This window comes from Hippichthys cyanospilos, chromosome 5, assembly GCF_059441005.1.
Source record: "Hippichthys cyanospilos isolate Australia breed blue-spotted pipefish chromosome 5, RoL_Hcya_1.0, whole genome shotgun sequence".
Classification (NCBI taxonomy): domain Eukaryota; kingdom Metazoa; phylum Chordata; class Actinopteri; order Syngnathiformes; family Syngnathidae; genus Hippichthys; species Hippichthys cyanospilos.
In genome coordinates this window covers 20,224,925-20,236,922 of record NC_142373.1, presented here as the reverse complement: position 1 = coordinate 20,236,922, position 11,998 = coordinate 20,224,925, and the positions used below count along the sequence as shown (strand labels likewise).

The 11,998-nt window shown below is 40.2% G+C and overlaps 2 protein-coding genes across 3 annotated transcripts; both read left to right on the top strand.

Annotated features, from left to right (window-relative positions):
* Positions 1–99: 99 nt before the first annotated feature.
* Positions 100–3,640, top strand: LOC148423932 (tubulin alpha chain-like). Its single transcript, XM_088414543.1, has 4 exons — positions 100–356; positions 1,124–1,343; positions 1,548–1,696; positions 1,892–3,640. Exons 1-4 carry the CDS (start codon positions 354–356, stop codon positions 2,870–2,872), a joined length of 1,353 nt encoding a protein of 450 aa, XP_088270669.1. The 5' UTR covers positions 100–353; the 3' UTR covers positions 2,873–3,640.
* Positions 3,641–4,002: 362 nt separating this feature from the next.
* On the top strand, positions 4,003–11,596 carry dnajb2 (DnaJ heat shock protein family (Hsp40) member B2). 2 transcript variants are annotated; one of them, XM_088414546.1, is made up of 11 exons: positions 4,003–4,252; positions 5,633–5,705; positions 5,854–5,963; positions 6,087–6,140; positions 6,264–6,380; positions 7,366–7,440; positions 7,545–7,668; positions 8,461–8,531; positions 8,632–8,931; positions 11,127–11,185; positions 11,267–11,596. In XM_088414546.1, exons 2-10 carry the CDS (start codon positions 5,641–5,643, stop codon positions 11,153–11,155), a joined length of 945 nt encoding a protein of 314 aa, XP_088270672.1. In that variant the 5' UTR covers positions 4,003–4,252; positions 5,633–5,640; the 3' UTR covers positions 11,156–11,185; positions 11,267–11,596. The 2 variants fall into 2 exon arrangements, with proteins under 2 accessions (XP_088270672.1, XP_088270671.1); XM_088414545.1 differs by having other exon boundaries at positions 4,004–4,252; positions 11,127–11,189.
* The last annotated feature ends 402 nt before the right edge of the window (positions 11,597–11,998 follow it).

The following is an 11,998-nucleotide window of genomic DNA, read 5'->3' as shown; positions in this document are numbered from 1 at the left end:
GCTGCGGGCTGATGGAACTACTTTAACGTACCCATGCTTCTACAGCTATCCATAAAACGTTTAAATGACACGTGTGGATAGTTGAATGTAAAGCATTGTGAGAAATCTTAAAGGACAAATACTTGAATCCGAATGTCAGGTCTAACATCTTGGACTCCTTCACTTTTTTTTTTTTTCTCTACTCAACTGAGCATTGCAGATGCTGCTTGAATCAGCCTGCAGGTTCCTGCTCCACCTGCAGAGCGAACCGCCGATTGTCCTTCCTCGGCACTTTTGCAAATTTGTCTCTGAAGCCTGCAGCGTGCTGCCCAGTGCAGTACTGCATCTCACAAAATAAAATACAAGCAGACAAGATGGTGAGTGATCGCATTATCCGATGACGTCATTTGGAAGCTTGCGTTGTGTGGGGTTTCCGTTTTCTGTCCGCGCCACAGGGATTAACAACCTGACCTGAGCTGATGCCATCTTGCTAATAAGACTTGCCCGTGCCTTTTCTAGTTCATTGCTAGCAGTATGTTTGCTAACGTTATCTAGTAGACCGAAAATGGGAGCGAGCGTTTAAATAGTGCAGCCAGCAGGGGCGTCACTAGATAATAGATAAATTAAGGATAGGCTACACACGTGCCGGAGAAGCACAAAATGTGACGTTTGCACACAATCTAATCTACCCTTCATATAGCTACAACGAAGATCATTGTAAATTAAAATGCATAAAGCTACGCTACAGTGGAACTATATCTCATGTTCATTTGAGAGAAGCTTCTTCAAAAGAAAGCTAACGTTTTATTTGTAATGGTTAAATGTCCATTTAAGTATTTGCATTATAGTGCTCCTACTACCACTGTAACATCAATATATTGGAAAATAAAGTATTGCCACAAAAAGTGATGCAATAGTTAGTGCTTTGTTGTTAGTTCTTGATATTTGCTGACTGAGTTGGGATGGCTAGTTTAACAGGTGGTTATGTTAACTTCTGAACACACTTGATTTGTGTCCTTCAATGTCCATCCAGTCTCTACCGCTTAACTTAGCTAAGCATTAGAATATTTTAACTTCTTTGTTGTTTTATTTCATGTCACTTGAGCAGGCACATTATGATGTCATATTTTCACCTTCTATTCAGCGTGAATGTATCTCTGTGCACATCGGCCAAGCTGGAGTCCATATGGGCAATACATGCTGGGAGCTTTACTGCCTGGAGCATGGCATCCAGCCAGACGGACGGATGCCATCTGATAAGACTATTGGAGGAGATGACTCATTTAGTTCTTTCTTTAGTGAGATTGTAACTGGGAAGCATGTTCCAAGGGCCCTCTTTGTTGATCTGGAGCCAACTGTCATTGGTGAGTAACCTCTAACCTTCACAAAATGCGCTTTATAACATGGCAGCCATTGTACGGACCATTTATTCGAGTGACAAATTCATTTTTGCTAAGAACCAGAAAAAAAAGCGGAACATTTTTTCACATGACAAGAAACCGCCTCAGTAGAAGGGAGGAACCAAGTCACTTGGACTGAAAATGGAATATTGTTTGACTTTTCCATAGATGAGGTTCGAACAGGAACGTACCGGCAGCTGTTTCTCCCAGAGCAGATGCTCACGGGAAAAGAGGATGCTGCCAATAACTATGCCCGTGGTCACTACACCATTGGCAAGGATATAATTGACCTGGTGCTGGACAGGACTCGCAAACTAGTGAGTATAAGAAAGACACAAGAACTTTCATACAATTAGTGTGTTGTCAAAATGAGTGGTTTTAGAGAGCATGTCAAGTAAAAAGAAAAAAAAAGTTCACAATAATGTATTATGCAGCTCCACTCTGCCTGATTGGTAACTTTTAAATGTAATGTTGGTTCAGGCTGATTAAAGAAAGCATCGCTCCTTTTTCAGGCAGATCAATGCACTGGCTTGCAAGGATTCCTTATCTTTCACTCATTCGGGGGTGGCACCGGATCTGGTTTCACCTCCCTGCTCATGGAAAGACTTTCGGTTGATTACGGGAAGAAATTAAAAATTGAATTTGCAATCTACCCAGCTCCTCGGGTGTCCACAGCAGTGGTCGAGCCCTACAATTCCATTCTGACCACACACGGCACGCTTGAGCACTTTGACTGCGCCTTCATGGTGGACAACGAAGCCATCTATGACATCTGCCGCAGGAACCTTGACATTGAACGTCCCTCTTACACCAACCTCAACCGCCTTATCAGTCAGATCGTGTCATCGATCACAGCGTCTCTTCGCTTCGACGGGGCCCTGAATGTCGACCTGACGGAGTTCCAGACCAACTTGGTGCCTTTCCCTCGAATCCACTTCCCACTGGCAGCATATGCGCCGTTCATCTCTGCAGAGAAGGCCTACCACGAACAACTTAGTGTGGCCGACATCACCAACGCTTGCTTTGAGCCGGCCAACCAGATGGTCAAATGCGATCCTCGTCATGGCAAGTACATGGCTTGCTGTTTGCTTTTGTTTGTCGGTGATGTGGCGCCCAAAGACGTCAACTCTGCCATCGCCGCTATCAAGACCAAACGCACCATTCAGTTTGTGGACTGGTGCCCCACTGGCTTCAAAGTGGGCATCAACTGGCAGACTCCCACAGTGGTTCCCGGGGGAGATCTGGCCAAGGTGCAGCGGGCCGTGTGCATGCTAAGTAACAGCACGGCCTTCGCTGAGGCCTGGGCCCGCCTGGACCACAAGTTTGATCTGATGTATGCCAAGAGGGCCTTTGTGCACTGGTACGTGGGAGAGGGAATGGAGGAAGGAGAGTTCTCGGAGGCCAGGGAGGACATGGCGGTCCTCGAAAAGGACTATGAAGAGATTGGTTCTGATGGCACTGGGGATGAGGATGAAGATGGCGAGGAGTACTGAGTATGGCTACTCAGGATTCAGGAAATTATGACATGTTCTACTTGCCAAACGCAAACAAACAGCTTTGATGTATTTTTGGTTTTCAGTGGCAGGAGGGAAAGTTTATTTGAATCAGATCTTTTTGGGTTGGAGCCAAAGTCACTACATTAATTACTGTTATTTATTCATTTATTTATTGGAACTTTTTTCCATCCATGTTCTATACCGGCTTATCCTCACAAGGGTCGCAAGCTTGCTGGTGCAAAGTGTATATTTCTTAATTCAGAACACGTTTGTTTTAACAGAAGATGCATAGGCAAGCATTTCATATTGTTAGTTTGTCAACGTGAAAGAAAGATAAACTCATCTATTATGTGTTAATTTAGAGATCTGGAGAAGCAAATATTTGTGTGTGTGTGTGTGGGGGGGGGGCATATTGGACACAGTTTATTGTACTTTACTGAGTCATCTAACGAAACGATAATCGGCCACGGACTACCATTTGTCTAACGAACTATTTTCTTAAGTAGAAAAACAGCACCATCTGCTGAAAAGCATACGGAACTGGCAACTTTGTTTCTCAACACCGTTTAAAATCCTTTTTTTTTTGCTTCAACATTGTCCGCAAATCAACGATCTAATTCTGATTTTATAAGGCTACATTTTTTATGGGTGAAAAGAATCGAATGTTTTTATTGCGTTGCCCAGCATGTATACAACGAACGATTGGTGCACAAAAAAGAGACCGCTCTTGATGAGTGATGTCATTAAACTTATCTTCCAATTGGAGATACGAATTGTGTTTAACTAAAGTTATTTTCCACCGTTAGAACAAATATTTCCCCGTTGCCACAGTTTTCTAGCGTGAGTTCAAATTTATCCCTCTGTCACAGCTAGTAGTTAAGATTTATGTTGCGTTGAGGGCGCAGGTCAAAAATGGGATATTTTGGGACCTCTGTTGACAGGGTGGATTGTGAGGCTGTATACAGGCTCCTATTTTCCCCCTCACCCCACAGTTCAAATTTAATCTAATTTTGAATTTAAATATTTTTGTATTTGATGAAAATTTTCAACCAATAAAAACACACGACCGTTTTCAATAAGCAATTGAGACCAAAATTTACCAGTAACTTGAACGCAGCCTTTAGGGGCGTGTCTAATGACGTCTCGAAAAGTCAGGCATGTTCTGGACGCTCTATTTCTTCTCTCAGCTGATTATGACGTAATATTGAACAAGGAGGATCGCGGGGCCGGAGAAACACAAGTTTTTGAGATCGGTGGAGTGGATCGCAGAGACGATCGCTGTCCGCTGTGGCGAGACACATACCGCGAAGAAGAAACAGTTCTCGAAACACGACGATCACTGTGAACAAGCGCTTCATCTTCTGTCAGACTCACAAGGTAGGTCAGATTACACCCTCACACCACTAATTCGTCTATCATTTTTGTCCGTGTGTGTCACCAAACACACAAGGCATCGAAAGGAAGCATCGAGGCCAAAAGTACGGCTTTAAGTGAGATGTCAACGCTGTCGAAATACACTTAGTGCCGTTCCCGAGGGGCCCCATTGCATGCAGGGCTTTTGCGTCAATTTGGAAAGCCCCTCAACCCCCCCACAAGAGCCACCACTTGTGGCCGTCCACTAGCAAGATGGCATGAGAGCCTGTGGGGCTAAAATAGGCAAATGATAGCTCAACTTCCAATGTACAGTATTTGAGGTATTGCGTCGATATTTATTTTTATGCAGATGTCAGTGTTATAGATAGCTATTACGTTGTCTCAAAAGGATGCTGGTTTCTATATTGCATGAAAATACCCAGAGAATGTGTTTGCACGTGTACGGCGTTCCATTCGTTCTGCTACTACGCAGAGAGTTTTTGTTCTTTTTTTTGTATCTGCGAGAATAATAAATGTGAAGTTTGACGCCAACGGGGCTGATGTCACACCTGCCAATACCGCAGTCTTTCCCTCACGAGGTTCAGCATCCAAGCTCAAGTCTTATCCATAAGAAAGAAAAAAATAATAAACAGTGTATAAAACATACTCACTTTCTTTTTTTGTTCATCATATATCTTCAAATCTAAATGATCTCTCATCATGTACAATATGACAAATGGCAATATATAAATCATTACAAAATGTAAGTAAGTGTAAATGTATCATACATTCTCATCTCACACTGTAGGATTTTTATTTATTTTTTTAACACAGCCCTCGTCGGAACTTTTTGTTTCGACTTGCGTCAACTCTTCTACGTGATGTTTATAGCGTTTCACACACCCATCCTATTTACTCGTTAGTGCCACCTTGTGGTGCAATTAGCGATTAGTTTTGAAAGGTATACAAAGGTTTCATAATTATTCGTTTTATGCGTGCTGCAGCTCGATTTATGGTTTAGTGATTCATCAAAAAAATCAAGAAAATCCTAACCTAAAAATCGATTCAAAATGATATTTTCAAACCCAGCCCAAGCAAGTACTAATTACATTTGCATTGGCCTGCATCGTTTGCTTCCTGACCTTTACCTTGGATTGACTTTTTATTTTTGTGTTCTTGCCTCCATACCGTCTTCATTGCAACCTGCTTTTCAGCCTTCCTAAATTCAGTCCCTTCCCTCTTTTTTTGTCACACCTCTTTTTACTCACGTGGTTCCAAACATGCAGTGCAAACTACTGCATTAATTTATCTGCCAAATGAATGACTTAATATCTCCTTTGTATGACTTTTGCCTACCATAGTTAATCTGACATTGGACTGTATGCCGGTCAATTTTCTTTCCAGGAGGCGCCATGGTGGATTACTACAAGATCTTGGGAGTATCAAAAACGGCCTCTCAGGATGACATCAAGAAGGCGTGAGTATTGCTGTCCTTCAAAATGTTACAGTCATCCAGCAGGGCTAATGGATGGCACGTCTAATTATGCTGTTGGTGAATAAATTGTGCAGGTTTCTTTTGGTGTCGCAATGCCCACATTTGTCTCTATGTTGTTCCATGAACCCAGCTACAGAAAATTGGCACTCAAATGGCATCCTGACAAAAATCCAGACAACAAAGAGGAAGCAGAACAGAAGTTTAAAGAACTCGCCGAGGCATATGAAGTTCTCTCTGACCGTAAGTTGTAGTACATGTTGACATGTCACATCTGTTTTGCAATATTGGATCTAATGTTTAGTGAAGTCTTCACTGATAATTGATGTTTTTTTGTTGTTATTGCTGTTTGTTTTTTTTGCACAGAGAGCAAACGGAATGCCTATGACAGATATGGAAGTGATGGAATAAGACACGCAGGTAAAAAAACAAAAACAAAACAGACCTGTTCACTCCATCGCATCTGCTCTCCTTCCTTCTTTTTTGTTTTGCTTCACACCCATGTTTTATATTCACATTTTATTTATTTGCCCCCCCCTCTAGGGTCTTCCAACCCAGACTTCTCTTCGGATTTCACTGGATTCCCCTTCACATTCCGCAGCCCAGATGAGGTTTTCAGGGAGTTTTTTGGTGGCCAGGATCCTTTCGCTAGCTTCTTTGGTAAATCATGCACAGCAAGATTGAATGCCTGTATTCAGGTTCAACAAAAATGTGTTTCATTTCTCTAAGGCAATACTTCTCAGTTATTTTTTGCCAAGCGCCCCCGAGGAAAGATGAAAATTTCAGCCCCCCCCCACACACATTTTCGTTAAAAATTTTACAAGTATACCTAAAGCTGTATCCGTTTTAAAATTAACAAAAAAAAAAGCAATAAAAATCAACTTTCAATAACTATTAATTTTTTTTTTTACATCGTGCATGCGGGTTACAGCTTAGCGTAAAACAGAAAAAAATAACCAAGTGCATCAAAATGCCTGAAACAAAACAAAACAAAAAGGATAAGAATTCTTGTTTTATTGCAAATACACGTCACATGACAAAAACAAAGCTTTTTCATGGCATCACTCGCGCCCCCCCCAGGGGGGCCCCGCTCCACTGTTTGCGAAGCACTGCTCTAAGGACAAGAACTAACTAAAACTCTTCTCTGAACAGGATGAAAAAATAAATACACAAAGTACAGAAAATGTATAATGCAATCCAACTGATTTACATAACTATTATAATGTCGCATAACAGCAGTATATTATTATACATTCACATAAGCGAGGTCGACTTGTACTAGAAGAAACACGGTAACATCAATAATGGCACTGGATGAGCTAGCTTCAACAATTCACACCAAAAAATGCCCCTACAATAGTTCATATCAAGTATGCACTAGCGTTGCTGTTCGCTACTCATACAGTAATTATCCTCTTGCAGCATTAAAGAGTTCTAGAGCTCTTCATGGTTTAACCATTTGCTTTGACAAGATATGTAATCAAGCAACAACAACAAAAAAACTGATCAATGCCCTTTAGCATTGCGTTGTTTACTTTTCGAGATGGTTAGGTTCAGTAGAGTTTGGTGGTTTGATAATTTATTGTTCTTTTTAGCAAAACAACAACAACAACAACCCTGACAGTTTGTGTCTGCTTTCCATTAGACGACTTGTCATCATTCGGGGGTTCATCCAGCCGCCTGGGGCCGAGCCGGTTTTTCTCGTTCCCTTCAGCTGCAGGTAAACTCTCGATACGTGATGACACATGCAATCATACATATTACATAAAAACTGCCAAAAAGAATAATGATCTCTTTATGGCATTTGTGTCTCTTCTCCTGCAGCTGAATTTTCATCTTTTTCATCCATGGGGGGTTTTCAAGACATGGGAAGCATGGGAGGTGGCAGTTTTAAATCTGTGTCTACTTCCACCCGCATAATTAACGGAAAACGCACAACCACCAGGAGGTTAGCGTCTTCTGTTTGTTTGTGACACTTTCAAAATTACACATTTACTTCTGTGCAAAGCATTACCCCTCCTTTGCACTACTTTATATAAGTGCAGTTTCTAGAAATTGATATTTATCTTCACAATAACTTCAAATCCACTGTTTGTGTCTCTCTTTTGGCCATTATTGTGTTTTTTGCCCTTTGTACTGTAAAGGGTGGTCACTATAAAATGGATTATTTCATAAGTAGTCAACCCCTCCACCAAAATACATTAACATTGATTTCATTGTATTTTTTATTTATGATATACTAAGGTTGAGTATGATTTTAAGCGAGTGGATACAACCAGTGTATTTTCAGGACTATAAGCCACACCTGTATATAAACCGCAACAGCAAAAGTTTGTCTCAGACGATAAGCTGCAGTCACAAACCTTTATACAAGATATTATTCACATCTTTTCGGTTCTTTTTCATAATTGACACATTGAAAGGATGCACACATTTGCTTTACAGGAGGATTTTCTCCTAGTGGCTACCAAAAAAAAAAAATCCAGAAAAAAAAAACACAGATAAGTCGCACTGGACCACACAAAGCCGCAGGGCTCAAATCATGAGAAAAAAGTGTGGCTTATAGTCTACTACTACTACTACTACTATTATTTTTTTTAATTGTGAGTGCATGTAACTGCTCTATTATTTTATATCAAATTTCATTTAAGATGTTTTTTTTAGCAGCAGCAGCAGCACACATGCGCATAAGAACACAACGCTCTTGCAGTAATATTTTGATATGCATTCTGTATTTTAGGATTAAAGAGAACGGGCAGGAAAGAACAGAGATCGAAGAAGATGGTGTGTTAAAGACTGTGCTAATTAATGGTAAGCTGGATCGTTCACATTTTGTTGATGAAAATGATTATTGGTTGTATAGGTAGAAGTTCATGAGCTGTTTTTTTTTTTTTTTTTCTCTCTCTCCTAGGTGTTCAGGATGAAATGGCCCTGGCGCTGGAGCTGAGTCGACGAGAGGGCCAGCCTCATCAATCACCTCCAAAGCCCTCCATCCAAAACCGATTACATCCGGAAAGCGGGAAAAGCTGGTCCAGCCCGTATTCCGCCGGTACGCAGCGCTCATTCAGCGCCGCCCCGCTCTACCATTACGAGGGGGTGCCTGCAAACGGGCAAGACGACGAGGACGACGAAGATCTGCAGATGGCGCTGGCGTGCAGCTTGTCAGAAATGGAAGCCCAGCAGAGAACGGCCGCGCCCGACTTCATATCAGGTGCCGGGGGCGGGGTCAGACCTGTTATTGGTGATGAGCTCAGAGGAAGCCAGGTTGTTAAGACAAAACATCCAAGCGTAGGTGCTTGCGACAGTGTATTTCTGGAAAAGGATTCGAGGCCCTGTGATGTAGTGGCGCAAGAACCTGTCGTGCAAAGTCCTAACAGTCATATGAAGAAGAAAAAGAAGTTCGTGTGCGTTGTGTGTTAATAATGCAGCATGCCTCTAATTGAGTTGCCTTAGCATTTACATTGAATAAAGGCTGACCTTATTCATTTTTAATAGGCCTGGGGCCTTGCATGCAAGTACAGTATTTTCCGCACTATAAAGCACAGCAGATTATAAGGTGCACCTTCAGTGAATGGCCTATTTTAAAACTGTTTTGATATATGGAGCGCACCACATTATAAGACGCATGGAATAGAAGCTACAGTAGTGGATGGGGTTATGTTATGCATCCACTAACAAAACAATCAGATAAGTCAGTCAAACTTGATTAATAGACAGTCAGAAATGCCTTTGATTACATGAAAAGACACTTGAGATCGAGGGGCAAATGTGTGGTCTGCGGGCCGGTTCTGGCCCGCAAATGGGTTTAATCCGGCCCACGAGATGATTTTGGGAAGTATGAAAATGAGCTGAATTGTTTAATGAATGAGAAACTTGAGATGTTTTATGATGAATATTAATGCTAATATTTTAAGATTAATAGTGATGTTAAACTTGTTTGATTTTGAACAGTATTAAAAAAGAATAATAAATTTGAAGTTGTTGTTTTTAAAGTTATAAATTTACACCATGATTGTATTGGTCCAGCCTACTTGGAAATAGATTTTACTCCCTGCGGGTGGGGTTTGACACCCTTGCTTTGATTGATGCCGAGATGAATCAAGAACTTAAAACAATATTATCATGATTCAATTAAACATGAACAGTTTTTTGGAATCAAATTGCAACCCACACCCCTAAAATATATTCTTTCGTTTATTTGATAAAATCACACTTCTTTTACAAAAACTCACCTTTTTTTGTGTCTTGTCCCCATATAAATTGCTTCAATATTGAAACATGTACATTGATAACTGAAATGCAGAGGTAAAAATCAAAGAATTTACCTGGCGATTAAGTCATTTTATTTTTTCTTCCCCCCAAACTGAAAACTGTGCCTTATAGTGCGAAAACAAAAATGATTGCTCGTGAGTGTGGACGTGCCAAATATTCAACATGGCAATAACATGATTTGACTTTGTGCCAGCTTCTTTGGGTGGTTTTTGTACGTGTTTTTCAATCAGTAGAAAGCGGGTGTCATAGTAGTTGACCTCACTCAATCTTTTTCAAAGGGAACATTTTCGAAATGTGTCACACTGAGCCCAGCCCAACGTGAAGCATCGTCATCCAAAAGCGGACATTCTCTGTTAATGCACGTCTAACTAATCAGCTTCAACAGTATGTGGTTGGCCCCCTGTGCCTTTGCAAGTTGCATGTAAATATTATCTTCACACACTAAATGCACACAAGTTGAAGCAGCTGTTGATACATCAATAACACAAGTGAATGTAATCCCCAGCTGGGATTGAAATGTTTAAAATGGTGTCTTGTTGGTGCAAACTTTTAATTATAGATGCACAAACTGACCTGAACATGACAAATGTGCCAAAACTTCTGATAAAAAAGCCTACACAGAGAAGCTTTATTCCAAAGTTGAGAATTTCAACACATGAGAAGTATTTGCTATTGCTCACTTTATTTATTGAAAGTTGCCAGAGTATAAATATGACCAGTGAAGAATTGTTGCAATAAAAGGAAGCCAAATTACTAAAATATATTGGTAGTTCCTTTTTGTATTTGTCTGTTTTCTTGTCATTGACACTGCAGATTGTTTAAAATGTAATCAAAAATAAAGGTTTGAGCCAAAAGAGAAGTTGGAATATTTGATTTGTTGTTTTGTGTGGTAATATTCACTCAGTTGTCGCACCCTGAGCCTCAGCAATTTCATATTGAACATGTTTCTGAAATAACAAATATTGTACACAGATTTGACGTTTTAAAGAATGCTACAAAAACTATGATGAACTAACAGCAGTTGCTGCATATAAGTGATCACTTTTCAAACCTTTGTTTCCCGAAAGAGTGTGTTTTTTGCATGTATTGCATATAGTTGATTTATGTTTTGTAATCTGTTGCTTGCCGTTACAGATTCAGACTTTGAGGCCTTCACCACCTAACCCGAGTACCCCCAGCTGCGCTGTGACTACGTCGGTAAAGTGTGCAGTGCGCTCGATGTCAACGCTCCAGGTAGCTCGGTCTTAAAACACATTTCTTTTCTCCTTTTATAGGTCAAAAGTGTATATCCCGCGATGATGCACAAGGCTTCTACATGATGAATGACTTTTACACTGTTACATAAATGTGCTTTGTATGAATGTATGTGAATGACACACACACACACACACACCCCATGTTGGGCGGAAATGACTGGAAAATGGCCGAATCATCTCTTCGGTTTTGTTTGTGCAGAGTTGTGACACTTTTAGAAGAACAATAATGTACAGGATGAAATGGTCAAGTTGAGAGAATTCTAACAGTGATTTGAAATTTGAAAGAAAAAAAAAGTTTGAATATATAAGGTGTTGTGTAATGAAAGGAAATAAAATGTTCCCTTACAATGTTGAGTGTTTTGCACTGTATACCTGTACATGCTTGCTGCAAGCATATCTGCATTTTCATTCGTGGAGTACAAGTTTAAAGAATCCTTTCCCAGTAAAAAAATAAATAAAAATATATACGGCTTTGTGTATATCATTAATTAGTGCTACCAAGCCTTTTTTTTTAAAAAACTAGTCTATATATATATATATATATATATATATATATATATATATATATATATATATATATATATATATATATATATATATATATTGAACTATTAATAAAATAATTATGACATGTTGATTCTTTGGCTGTGTTTACGCCCTCAATGGCGCAAGACATCCTTTTACAATGCATCATGCTGCACTGACTCAGATGCGTCTGACAAACTACCTGAACTTGCGCTTAGTGTGAAA